The sequence below is a fragment of the Chiloscyllium plagiosum genome, unplaced genomic scaffold (assembly GCF_037043375.1).
Source record: "Chiloscyllium plagiosum isolate Xiang-an unplaced genomic scaffold, Cpla_swu_hap1 HiC_scaffold_3, whole genome shotgun sequence".
NCBI lineage: Eukaryota > Metazoa > Chordata > Chondrichthyes > Orectolobiformes > Hemiscylliidae > Chiloscyllium > Chiloscyllium plagiosum.
In genome coordinates this window covers 68,822,649-68,837,041 of record NW_028270141.1, presented here as the reverse complement: position 1 = coordinate 68,837,041, position 14,393 = coordinate 68,822,649, and the positions used below count along the sequence as shown (strand labels likewise).

General features: G+C 40.8%; 1 protein-coding gene across 4 annotated transcripts in view; it reads right to left on the bottom strand.

Moving 5' to 3' along the window:
• LOC122539853 (adhesion G protein-coupled receptor F4-like) overlaps nucleotides 1-14,393 on the bottom strand; it is a 94,162-nt gene that overhangs the window by 68,579 nt on the left and 11,190 nt on the right. For 2 of the 4 annotated variants that reach the window (XM_087980154.1, XM_087980148.1), the window contains 2 exons: nucleotides 4,206-4,322; nucleotides 1,056-1,122 (listed from right to left, as the gene is read on the bottom strand). In XM_087980154.1, the coding sequence (XP_087836280.1) occupies nucleotides 1,056-1,122; nucleotides 4,206-4,310 (172 nt within the window). In that variant the 5' untranslated portion in view covers nucleotides 4,311-4,322. The remainder of the gene's footprint in view (nucleotides 1-1,055; nucleotides 1,123-4,205; nucleotides 4,323-14,393) is intronic. The other 2 variants (XM_087980159.1, XM_087980158.1) reach the window with 1 other exon arrangement.

Here is a 14,393-nt window from a genome sequence, read left to right as displayed (position 1 = left end):
TGGTCCAAGTCTTCAAAGCATGGAAAACACTGTCCAAAATCTTCTGAACCTCTTCCCTAGATTCAAACTGATAAACAATAAATTGGGTATTTGATGAACTGATATGCAATCCCTTCTCTTCCAGAACCTTTCTTCATTTCTCCAGATGCCTGCTCGTCCTGAAGAACGGTTACACCAAAACGTTGACTTCTCCACCTCCTTATGCTTTCTGGCCTGCTGTGTTCTTCCAGCCTGCCACTTGTCTCCTTGGCTTCCAGCCTCTGCATTTTTTTTTGTTTCTAACCACGTTTTCATAAGCCCCAACACATAGCAAAATGTGTCATCTGCCAGCATCCTTGACAATAGCACTTCCGGACTCGCTTGAGCAGTTGGAACACACACAACAATCTGGAAGGGTCCCAGTGCTGATCCTTAGTACTATCCAACATTACTATTAATAAAATAATAAATTAGTTGTCATTTGCTAGCCCTATGAATGTCTCCTTTTGCCATTATATATAACATAAACACAAATTTTACTTTAAAATTGTACACCGAATTGTCCAACATGAAAGGGTTATGCATATTTGAGTTATGTATTGTCACATTCAATATGTTTCTTACTAATTATGTATTACTGGCTCTGTACTTCTTCAGAATGAAAGTCACTGTGCTATAGTTTAGATCAAAGATCAATATCAACATTGTCGGAAGAACTGTTTGCGGTGGATTCCACAATCTAAATGTGGATGATATTGTAATCTGGAGAATAGAGTACTTATCCTTTAAAATAAAAAAAAGCTTAACAACAATTATACTAGCTTAAAGGATTTTAACGGAAGACTGACAACAAGGTGTTCTGGCATTCTTCCTCGTACTTTGAAATTAAGATTTTAGTTACACACATTAAATGCTGCTTTAGTTTTGACTTAAACAATTTCAAAAGTCAATTTGACAATTTTAAATAAATCTTAGCCCATAAAAGCAAATTAAATTAGGAAGTAATTGTGGATGTCTCCTTAATCTTTAAAAATCCAAAGGAATATCTAAAACCGTAACATGCATTCATTTCCTACCATTTCTTTTCAGTCTGTTGTGATGGATTTGAATATTACTGTCTTCTGTTAAAGAAGGATCTTCTGCCTAAATTGAAGTACATTGATGTTATTTGGTTGCACAGTTCTGTCTAAAAAATATACAGATACATAACATTCACTCAAAATATTTTAAAAACTCACAAAGCATAGCTTTTTCATAAAAGATGTAAAAACTACTATGCTCCCACCAAAGTGCCAAAAATTAGAATGCAGGTGCAGCAAGCAATCAGCAAGACTAACTGCATGTTAGTTTTCATTTGTCTTTCTTGGGATGTGGAAATCACTGGCAGGAGCAGTGTTGTCCATCCCCAGTCGTCGAACTGAATGGCTTGCTGGGCCATTTCAGAAGATTGTTACGAGTCACCCAAATTGCATTGGGTCTGGAGTCAGCCAGAGGCCAGACCAAGGGTGGGAGTTCCTTCACTAAAGGAGATTAATGAACCAGAATGGGTTTTACAGCAGTCAATGATTGTTCGATTTGATGAGACTGTATCTGGAGCACTGTCCAATTTGATTCATATATGCAGGGAAATATATATTTACATTCAGAGGTGCAGGGAATATTTACAAGATTAATCCTTGGGTTGTCGTATGATGATGGGCTATATTTATTCTGTAGTGACAAGTAAAGTAGGAGGCGTTTTTATCGAAAAGACAATATACTGAAGGGGTTTGATCAGGTAGATACTGAGAGATTATTTAAGCTATCAGAACATTTAGATCATGGTGGCATAATCTCATGCTATGAAGCCAATCATTCAGGACTGAGATGAAAAAAAAATTACTTTACTCAAAGGTTTATGAATCTTTGGAATTCCATCCCCCAGAAAGTTGGGGAGTCATCATTGCTGAATCCGTTTAAAACTAGAATAGATTGATGTTTGGGCTCTCACATAATCAAAGGATAGATTGAATAGGTGAAGCCTGAGATCAGCCATGATTGTGCTGAATAGCAGAGCAGACTCATTGAGCTAAATGTTCTACTCCTGCTCTCATCTCTTGTGTTCTTTGTTCTCTCAGATATCTGATGAAAATTTAAAATTGAAGCTGTGAAACAGTTGTTAGCACCATCACTATGGAGGGGAATCTGTCTCTATAACAATAGTTTGGCAACAGCTGCAGCATTTTTAGTATCTGTGATTCGTTTATTGGGCCATTAAGAGGAGTGTTAAGTTACTGAAGCTGGTTGTTTTTTTCTCATTAGCACAATGATAGTACCGTGTAACACGATTCTCAGTGTGGAGATGGGACTTTGTTTCTTCAAGGGCAGTGGTCACTCATTCAAATATTATTGTGTGACTGGCAGATTGGTGAAGATGAGGTGAAGTATCTTTTTCTCCCTTGTTGGTCTTTTCCTATCGGCTTGAGTCTGGTAGTGCCTTCAATTGGAATCTTCGAGGAGAAAGTGAGGGCTGCAGATGCTGGAGATCAGAGCTGAAAATGTGTTGCTGGAAAAGCGCAGCAGGTCAGGCAGCATCCAAGGAGCAGGAGAATCAACGTTTCGGGCATAAGCCCGAAGAAGCCTTCCTGAAGAAGGGCTTATGCCCGAAACGTTGATTCTGCTGTTCCTTGGATGCTGCCTGACCTGCTGCGCTTTTCCAGCAACACATTTTCACCTTCAATTGGAATCCACAAGCTCACTAAGTACTGGGGCCACATTTCTTTATGGATATTGAAATGCCTCACTCAGAGCACATTCTGGTTCCTGTCACCCTTAGTGCCTCCTCCACGTGCTGTTAATCCCGGAGGAATACTGATCCATCAGTCAAGCGGAGTCAGCCAGAGGTCAGCATGAGATTTCCTTATCCATGTTTAACCTGATATTATGAAACGTGATTGGGTCCAGAATCAATGTTGAGGACTCCAATCATGACAGTGTACTGTGCCAATGCCTCTGTTGATGATGCTAAAAATCACAGAACACCAGCATAAAGTCCAACAGGTTCATTTGGAAATACTAGCTTTTGGAGTGTTGCTCCTTCATGAGGTAGCTGTGGAGCAGGATCAAAAGATCTGCTGATGATGGTATTGCCTGCTAGATTGTCCATACTGTTAGGCGCATTAGTCAGAGGGAAATGGGTCTGGGTGGGTTACTCTTCGGAGGGTCGGTGTGGACTCGTTGGGCTGAAGGGCCTGTTTCTACACTGTAGGAAATCTATATCTAATCTAATCTAAATCTAATTGCGTATAAGGTATGAATGTATGGGTGCATCACACTGTATCATATTGTGTAGATTGTCTCCCAGTTTTAGCCCGAGCCCCATATTTGGGAACGAGGACTTTGCAGGGTTGACGGGCTTGAGTTTGCCATTGTCATCTCTAATGCCAGGTCATTCTTCCATTTCCTTTCCTTCACTGAGATGTTTGGAGTCATATATAGGCCAGGGAAAATAAGCATGGCAGTTTTATATTCTTAAATGACATTTATGAACAAGTTAATCTATAAACGATGTGCCATGGTGGAATTCAAACTCAATTTAGCTGGGTTTCTGGATTACAAATCCAGTGACAATACCAGTGTGCCCTCACCTCCCCTGTTATGAAGTATATATTACACAACCAACAGGTGTGTGTGTGTGAGAGAAAGAGAGAGAGAGTGTGTGTGTGTCTGTGTGCGCATGCACAGCTTGCAAACTCATTGCAGTCTCACAGGTGAACAAAGTCACAATCTTCTGTATACATGGCACAATCTTTCAAGGTACATTCTCCTAAAGGCAAGGTTTACATATTATACACTCTGTCCTAGATTAGGGGAGGCAATGGCCTAGTGGTATTATCGCTATAGTGTTAATCCAGTGACCCAGGTAATATTCTAGGAACCCAGCTTTGAACCCCCACCCCATGGCAGATGATTGAATTTGAATTCAATAAAGTTCTGGATTTAAGAGTTTATTGATGACCGTGAATCGATCATTGTTGATTATCAGTAAAAGCTCATCTGGATTTACTAATGTCCTTCAGGGAAGGAAATCTGCCTTCCTTACCTGGTCGGTCCTACATGTGACTCCAGACTCACAGAAATGTGGTTGACTCTCAACTGCTCTCTGGGCAATTAGGGCTGAGCAATAAATGCTGGTCCAGCCAGTGAGGCCCATATCTCATGAATAACTAAAAGAAGAAGTTACTCACCAGAAGAGGAGGATTTGAACTGCGTACCTGACCAAATTCAGCTTGTGCACGATGACAAACTAGCAACAGAAACAGCCAATATAATACAACCTTGTGTCGAGACATCACTCTGGGTGTCTAAAATCACAAAAATATTGAGATGAATGCAAAAAGCAATGAAAACACATGATTATGAAACCACTATATAGTTGCCAAAGCAGAATACAATTGAGATTGGAAATCTGAAGCAAAAGCAGAAAATTCTTGACAAGTCCTCCACTGTACAGAGAACAAGACAAACATTTCAGGTCAGCAGAAACTGTTCTGAAATAACATATTTTCTATTTTATCGATTGTTGTATATAATCATCCTTGTAGATTTATTTATAATGAAAATGATGCAAAGTCTGCAATAGTGTGGAGCCTGTCTACAGTGAGTTACAAAGTGCATTTCACATGATCATGATGTCTCTGGTAGTGAAGTGATGTGAACGGGACAAGTCACATAATGATTTCTGACTGGAGTTACATCTCTTATATTTCTCCTCCTCAACATTGCAACACTGCCTAAGATGTCTAATTTTATATGTTGCTTTGTTAGGTTTCTTGATTTGGAGATGCCGGTGTTGGACTGGGATGTACAAAGTTAAAAATCACACAACATCAGGTTATAGTCCAACAGGTTTAATTGGAAGCACACTAGCTTTCGGAGCGAGACTCCTTCATCAGGTTATAGTGGAGGGCTCGATCGTAACACAGAATTTATAGCAAAAATTTGCAGTGTGATGTAACTGAAACTATACATTGAAAAATTGATTGTCTGTTAAGTCTTTCATCTGTTAGAATACAGTGATAGTTTCACTTCTTTCATGTGTAAATCACAAAACCTTTTTTTTAAAGTTGCATTCTCGGGTTAGCTGTTACCAATGGTGATAGCTAGACAATATGTTGAAGGAGTTAGTCCCCTGTGTTCTCTGTCTATGACCTGATGTTTAGATTGATTCTAATCTAAAAAGTGAGCTAACAGAGTTTTACATAAATTCATGCAGTTTTTGAGTTCAGAGTTCTACATGAATGTATGCAGTTTTTGAGCAAAGTGCAATGTAACTCTGCAAGTACAAATTCACCCCACAAAATATATGTATGCATGTGGGTCTTTGTCTGTCTGTGTCTGGTTGTCTCCATACAACCCTGTCACGGTGGATGCTGCAAGACGTGTCAGATTGTGGACACAGATACCACAATTACGCGTGAGGACACCTCCCACCTTGTACATGGCAGGAACTCATGTGACTCAGCCAACATTGTCTATCTTATACGTTGCAGGCAAGGATGCCCGGAGGCATGGTACATTGGGGAAACCGAGCAAAGGCTACGACAACTGATGAATGGGCACCGCACAACAATCAACAGACAGGAGGGTTCCCTCCCAGTTGGGGAACACTTCAGTGGTCCAGGACATTCAGCCTCGGACCTTCTGGTGACCATCCTCCAAGGTGGACTTTGGGACAGGCAGCAGAGGGAAGTGGCCAAGCAGAGGCTGATAGCTAAGTTCGGTACCCATAGGGAGGGCCTCAACCGGGACCTTGGGTTCATGTCACATTACAGGTGATCACCATTGCACTACACACACACACAGATATTCCTACACACACACTCTCACATACACACGGCCACAGGTACACACAGACGTGCACACAAACACCCACACATGCCCTTATAGACACACACACTCCCACACTCACACATGCACCCCCTCACAGACTTAAGACACTCTGCACTCACTACACACACACACACTTTCTCACATTTACAACCCCACCCCAGACAGACACACACACACACAGACAGACAAAGACCCACATACACAAAGACCTTCAACATATTGTCTAGCTATCACCATTGTTAACAGCTAACCCGAGAATGCAACTTTAAAAAAAGGTTTTGTGATTTACATATGAAAGAAGTGAAACTATCACTGTATTCTAACAGATGAAAGACTTAATAGACAATCAATTTTTCAATGTATAATTTCAGTTACATCACACTGCAAATTTTTGCGATAAATTCTGTGTTACAATCGAGCCTTCCACTATCACCTGATGAAGGACCGTCGCTCCGAAAGCTAGTGTGCTTCCAATTAAACCTGTTGGGCTATAACCTGGCGTTGTGTGATTTTTAACTTTCTTAGGTTTCTGTTCAACTTCATTCATGCACTTTCCAATTTTCACATCTTTTTTTTCAATTGTAAGTGAAATATAAATTCTTAGACTCAGCAAAAGCCAATTCATCCATTTTATGTTACGCAACTAATATCCTTTTCCAAAGTCAGGTACAAAAATACAAGACTTCATTTCCCCCAGAGGGCAGCATCACTCAAAATTTCGACAATGACAATACAACTGCACTGCCACCTAGTGAATGTCCACACTGTGATCAGAATTTCATGAGAATGTTGTTGCTCAGCCTCAGCTGAATACCACATTCATGTATTTCAACAAAAGCAGAATTCTGCAGAATTTGGAATACAAGACAGAACATTTTGGCAGCACCTATTGGGTTATTTTCTTTCATTCATGTGATGTGGGTGCACGAGCGCTGGGCCAGCATTTTTATCTCTAGGTGTCCTTGAGAAGGTTGTGGTGAGCTGTCTTCTTGAAATTCTGCAATCCAATTACTGTAGATGCTGTTCGAACCAGGAACACTAAAGGAACAGCAATATATTTCCATGTCAGGAAGGAGGGGGAGTTGAGGTGCAGGTTGCTGCCCACATCCTTCTCGACAGTAGTTGGTTTGGAAGATGCTGCCTAAGGAACCTTATTGAAGTTCTGCTTGAATTTATATAAATTGTACTCACTGCTGTTACTGAGTGTTGGCGGTAGATGGAATGAATGTTTGTGGATGCGCTTCTGAATCTTTGCTTACGTCTGTGGGTTTAAATTGCGGCATGACATCCTAATTTGTTACAATCGTACCCCTGTTGAAATTCCCTGAGTTAGATGTTGCCCAAATTGTTAAGTCCCAATGTGAGAATGGATGAATAGTCTGGCGTTCTTTATTCCAACACTACTTCAAGTGGTTGTAATGAGATTAGTTTAGAAAGGATCGGAGCCTTTTGGATGTTTTTCTCTCATAAAAGACTGAGTTTATAAGTTATGCAAGTCATAAAGCAGTAAGTAACTCAAAGTACGTGAAGTAGTGGAGGGTTGTGCAATTACAATATTTAAAAGGCATCTGGCTAAGTATATGAATAAGAAGGTTTTAGAGGGATATGGACCAAATACTGGCAAATGGGACTAGATTAATTTAGGCTGTACATGACATTGGCTAGGTCACTTTTGGAATACTGTGTACAATTCTGATCTCCCTCCTAAAGGAATGATGTTGTGAAACTTGAAAGGGTTCAGAAAAGATTTACAAGAATGTTGCCAGGGTTGGAGAATCTGAGCAATAGGGAGATGCTGAAAAGGCTGTGGCTGTTTTCCCTGGAGCGTCGGAGGCTGAGGCGTGACCTTATAGAGGTTTACAAAATCATGAGGGGCATGGATAGGGTAGATAGACAAGATCTTTTCCCTGGGGTAGGGGAATCCAGAACTAGAGGGCATAGGTTTAGAGTGAGAGGGGTAAGATTTAAAAGGGACCTCAGGGGCAACTTTTTCACACAGAGTGAGGTGCGTGTATAGAATGAGCTGCCAGAGAAGGTAGTAGAGGATGATACAATTACAACATCTAAAAGGCATCAGAATGGGTATATGAATGGGAAGGATTTTGTTGGATATGGGCCAAGTGCTGGCAAATGGGAATAGATTTATTTAGGATATCTGATCGGATTAGTTGGACTGAAGAGTCTGTTTCTGTGCCGTTCATTTCCATGACAAGAAGTAATAACTTAGGGTCATGCAGTCATAGAGATGCACAGCATGGAAACTGACCCTTCGGTCCAACTCGTCCATGCCGACTGGATATCCCAACCCAATCTAATCCCAACTGCCAGCACCGGACCCATATCTCTCCAAACCCTTCCTATTCATATACCCATCCAAATCCCTTTAAATGTTGCAATTGTACCAGCCTCCACCACTTCCTCTGGCAGCTCATTCCATATATGCACCACCCTCTGCGTGAAAAAGTTGCCCTTTAGGTCCCTTTTATATCTTTCCCCTCTCATCCGAAACCTATGCCCTCTAGTTCTGGACTCCCCCACCCCAGGAAAAAAAACTTTGTCCAATTATCCTATCCATGACCCTCATGATTTTATGATTCTATAAGGTCAGCCCTCTGCCTCCGATGCTCCAGGGAAAATAGCCCCAGCCTATTCAACCTCTCCGTATAGCTCAAATCCTCCAACCCTGGCAACATCCTTATAAATCTTTTCTGAACCCTTTCAAGTTTCACAACATCTTCCTGATGGGAAGGAGACCAGAATTGCATGCAATATTCCAACAGTGGCCTAACCAATGTCCTGTACAGCCGCAACATGACCTCCCAACTCCTGTACTCAATACTCTGACCAATAAAGGAAAGCATACCAAACTCCTTTTTCACTATCTTATCTACCTGCGATTCCACTTTCACGGAGCTGTGAACCTGCACTCCAAGGTCTCTTTATTCAGCAACACTCCCTCGGACCTTCCTATTACAGTATAAGTCCTGTTTAAGATTTGCTTTCCCAAATGTAGCATTTCACATTTAATTAAATTAAACTCCATCTGCTACTCCTCAGCCCATTGACCCATCTCATCAAGATCCCATTGGAATCTGAGGGAACCTTCTTCAATGGCCACTACACATTTTAGTGTCATCTGCAAGCTTACTAACTGTACCTCTTATGCTCACATCCAAATCATTGATACAAATGATGAAAAGTTGTGGACCCAGCACCGATCCTTGTGGCACTGCACTGGTCACATGCCACCAGCCTGAAAAACAACCCTCCACCACCATCCTCTGTCTTTTACCTTTGAGCCATAGACATCTAATATATTTACTGAAACTTTTTAATATATGCTTTGTCTCAGTTGCAGTTACACAACTGTGAGTGGAAGATCTAGGTAATGTCCTTTTCAAACTTTTCTAGTTCAACCACAACAGTGACATCAAACTGATAAAGTGGAAAATCTCCGAGGAATGCTTTTTCCATGCAAAGCAAGACAAATCCAAATCATTTCTGCCCCTTCAGTCTACTCCAAATCATCAGCAAAGTGATGGAACATGTCACCAACATTGCTACCTAGTGATAGTTACTCAGTCCTAATCTGCTCAGTTTGGGTTCTGCCACAACTTCCATGAGTAGGCAGCAAAGAGAGCATACAGAGTTAGTGGTTTTGGAGGCTGTTGTTGGTCAGAGTGTTTGAGGGAAGATATTGCAGGCAATAATGAGAGGAGTAATGCATAATCCTTGTTAGGTGGCAGAAGATGGAGTGAGTTCAAGGTATCGGTGGGAGGATTGTGGCACCTAGGCTGGCAGAGTAGAGTGCGGAGCATTCCTACAGATGGTCGAGACTGCACTGAGCCTGGTGGCAACCTTGGACCATGCTGTCATGGTTTGGTGTTGTGGCCTCCTCTGCTTGTCCTGTGGGAACAGGATGTCTCACGTACACACCACCCCATCCAGCAGGGTCTCCAGGTCCCTGCTTGCAAAGTGGAGCACCAAATTGCCTTTGTCTCTTATGTCCAGGGCAAATGTGAGGAACTGTGCAGGGCAGCTCCAGATTGCCAGTGCTTGGCTGGATGAACAACATCCTGTTAAAGATGGTACCAGTATAGAGATACTGGTCAATTTCAAGATATCCCAGCAGAGGCAATCTGTTCCAGTAACATCATGGTAAGATAGGGTTAGAATCAGACATGAGGTTCAACAAGGCAGTAGAGTAGGTGATTAATGCATTTAGTAAGATTTGGTGAGAAATCTCATTCGGTCTTGCAGTGAAAATCCTTTCAGGAATATCAAAGGAACTCAGACAAAGCCAAAAAACACATTGAATTGAGCCCAGGGTTTTTCAAGAACATCACTCAAATCAAATTTCTTTATATTACTGTTTTGACATGAATAAAATTGATCGCTATATAGAAACATGCTGATACTCCTACAGCTACATTGGCACATTATGCTTTATCTCGAGTAAACCTTTTGACAGCAGGCATAAGCTTACTGGGACATAATAATTTGCCAGAAACTTTCAGGTGGGAAAGGGATTGAAGGTGCGGCTAGTAAATTAAGTCTGATCCATTTTAATAGTGGGGTTACCTTTTAGGCCAAACAAAACAATTCCCACTGGCAAAACTTTGAAGAAAGGCACACATGGAAACTATTGGAGATGATTTCCTAACAACACATTTGAAATGTGGACTGGGATTTCTTAATGAATCAAATAAAGGTTGGTCATGTACATGAACATGGCAAACCATGATGTTTGATGAATATATATGTCTGAGAATTAAGGTTAGATGGCATGGGGTTTGGGTGCTATCAGGACAAGGGATTAGAAGGAGACAAGAGTTGGACATTCTATGCGGGGAGGAAGTCATGAGGGCCTTGGGTCTCAGGGTGAGGTGAGGGGTAAAGCTGGAGGTTGGGTTTTAGAGAGGCCAATTAGGAATCCATGGAAGATCAGGCTGTGGTCGTGGAGACGGGACAAAGGATCAGTTATATATCAAGGTTCAGGTTTATCATTTGTCAGTAGTTACAGCAGTTTAAAAACCTCTAATATTCCCTACATAACTATTCAGGTAAATGGTTTGAAATCATCCAAAGTCTCCAACTCCAATTCAGCATTGGAGACTTTTCAGAGGATTCCAGATGCAGGGTAATTACTGATTTATTAATCCTGTAGAATGAGCAATATCAGGACTTGTGCATGATCTTAACATGCAAGTCCAATTGACAATTTGGCAAGAGCTATCGTCCTACTGGAAGATTTGAATCCAATTAACTTATTTCTCTTTATTCTTCAAAGATATCGATGGAAATATCTATAAAATTAGACATACTTATTAGGTTGACCTTGGATATGGAGGGATTTTCTACTGAGGACAGATTCACTAGTTTGGATTGGTGCTCACTGGGGTTTAGAGGACTGAGAAGAGATCTTATTGCACCATGAATGAATCATAGAGGCTTACCATCATGGATGCAGAAAGTTTGTTCCCCCTTCTGGGTGAGCCTAGGACCCCAGGGTATAATCTTAGAATGTAGGCTTGCCTATTCAATACAGAGATGAGGAGGATTTCTTTCTCTCTTAGAAGATCATGAATCTGTAGAGTTCTTTGCCACAAAGAGGGCTGTCAAAGTTATGTCAATGAGTGTACATAAAGGCTGAGATAGACAAATTTTTAATCAGGAAGGGAATCAAGGGAATCAATGGGGATATTGTAGGAATGGTGAGTTGAGGATTATCATATCAGCCATTATCTCACCAAAAGAGCAAGCTCAATGGTCCAAATGGCGTACTCTACTCCTATGTCTTATAGTTACTTTACGTACATTACATGTAACATACAGATAACATAGGCAAGAGGAAAACAGAGGCAAAAATGCGACAATGTGTAGTATTTCAACAGTATGCTCAAAATGATGAAACTGGCATGAAATCAAATGGAAACAAAAATTTTTGAGCTTTTTTAAATGCAGCCTCTTATTAGAGTTATTATCGTGGACTAAACTTACCAAAACAAAATACTTAAGTAATTGTTCCACTTCAGAACTCTAAACCCTCACAAAAATTTGTACCAATGTGACCACACCTAATAAAAGACAGGTGGTAATAGATTGGGAGTGGATCATTTCCCAGACATACTCCTGATGTGTGAGAGGTGAGTCAAAACAAAAATCTCTCCTCCTATTACCAGCAAGACAAGTTAATGGTTTCGATGGTATGTGTAAATCAAGGTGTTAAATACCTTAGGGCAATTAACTGATGCATGGAAACTGGTAGTATAGGTAAGCTACCACTTCAAGGGTACTTCAAGTAAACAGTTAAAAATCACACAACACCAGGTTATAGTCCAACAGGTTTATTTGGAAGGACTAGCCTTTGGAGCGTCGCTCCTTCATCAAGTGGTTCGGAGCAGCGCTCCGAAAGCTAGTGCTTCCAAATAAACCTGTTGGACTATAACCTGGTGTTGTGTGGTTTTTAACTTTGTACACCCCAGTCCAACACCGGTTCTCCAATTCAAGTAAACAGTCATTTTAATTTTGACACTATTCGTCTTCGTCTTCCATGTAATAGTATCAATGTCTGTGGAATAATATTATTGGAAAATGGGATGAAATCAAACCCTATTTAAATATATATGACCACATTGTTATCCTTTGCAATTGTGCAGACACGAAAATGAGTTGCTAGAAAAGCGCAGCAGGTCAGGCAGCATCCAAGGAGCAGGAGAATCGACGTTTCGGGCATGAGCCCTTCTGCAGGCTCATGCCTGAAACGTCGATTCTCCTGCTCCTTGGATGCTGCCTGACCTGCTGCACTTTTCCAGCAACACATTTTCAGCTCTGATCTCCAGCATCTGCAGTCCTCACTTTCTCCTTCCAATTGTTCAGACAGTTCTGTTAGAGATTTACCATCTGTCAGTAAAAGGTCATGGGTGCAGCTCGATTTTTCTCCTGTTGTATTCACAAATGTGCTAGCATCAGCCAAGTGGAACTGGCCAATCAGTGAATAACCACTGAGGTGCTCATCTGAAACTGTGGATTTACCATCACTGCATCATGTGTAATGGGACTAATGCACAGGGAATGGAAGCATCACTCTGATGGTGACTAATACCATCTTTCTTGAACTAACACTGATGACCACCCTCAGATCAAAGGACAGCCCGATAACCAACTCTGGGACTAAATTGTGCGAATGTCTGCTGTTGATATCTGCAAAAGATGTCAATCTCAAAAAGGTAAAAAATAAAGCCATAAAGAAGCTAATTGACTTAAAGCCAATCAGCAAAGAATTGCAGAAATATAACTCCAAATAGTGTCACCTCTACATTGCATCTGTAAATTTAAATACATTAATTATTAAAGTAAATTAATTAATTTAATTAATGTATTGTCCATATTTGATCCTGAATTAGGACAGATTTGTGTGCAATGGAGTGCAGCATAGGTGTAATTAATAATGCTGTGATTTATGTATTTGAAAGGCGAAGTCAAAAGCTTCAATCATTTCTGCTGCTGGTGCTCTTTATTGAAATCAAAGATTTGCATCTAATTCAGTACAGAACTTCAGGCACCTCAAAACCAAAAACTTGGCTTCCTTCAAGACTGAAATTCCTATCAATACTCTGGAGGGTACAAGAAAGATTCCAATCGTGTAGGAATGCAGTGTGATAGGTACCTGGAATTGCTTTTGTCAGTGTGGTTATCTTATTCCACAGAAATCAATGACTCATTCAGTTACAAACAAGAAGAACTGGTACCAGCGAATCTACCTAAGGTGTCCCAAATGGATCAGGTGGACATCACCACAACATAAAATATCATCAACTGCTGTAAAAATCCAGCTGAGCCACTGAAGCCATTTTGAGAAGGAAATCTGCCATCCTGATCTGGTCTGGTCACATTTCAAACCCACATCAATGTGATTAAATCTTATCTGCCCCTGAAAATAGCTAAACATGCCAATCTGTTCAAGGGCAGTAAGGAATGGGGAATATCCTTGCCTGTCAAGCCCATGGCCCATGAACTAATAATGAAAGAAAGTGATTATTTTAACTGATCTGGAAGATGGTGCTTTACATTCAATATAGCAGGAGACAATGATGAAATTATGTGACTGGTTCTTACAGTTGAGGGCCAGACGTGAATTCAAGAACTTCAGAAAGCAAGGAAAAATTTTGAGCTGTAAGTCAGGAAAATATGGAATCCTATCATGGTGATGGACATCCTGTCACCCTCATGGCTGGTTTCTTAAAATAAAAACTGAAGGTCAGCAGCTGAAGGACATTCTTCTTGTGATTCTTTTTCCAAAGTAATGATAACAACTGATTGTCACACTGTATCACAGCAGAACCTATTTGTCCTATTTTAGAGGCTAATCATCAGAGAAACCTCCTACATTGGCCCTTTTATAAAAGCGAAACATCAGTAAGTAGTCCCAGACTGAATCATGAATAGATGGAAGAGACTGTGAACATCGGGACTGTCAAGGGAGACAAATGGGCAATGGCTAAAGGAATATCAAAATTGTAGAGAAAATACTCCAAAACAGA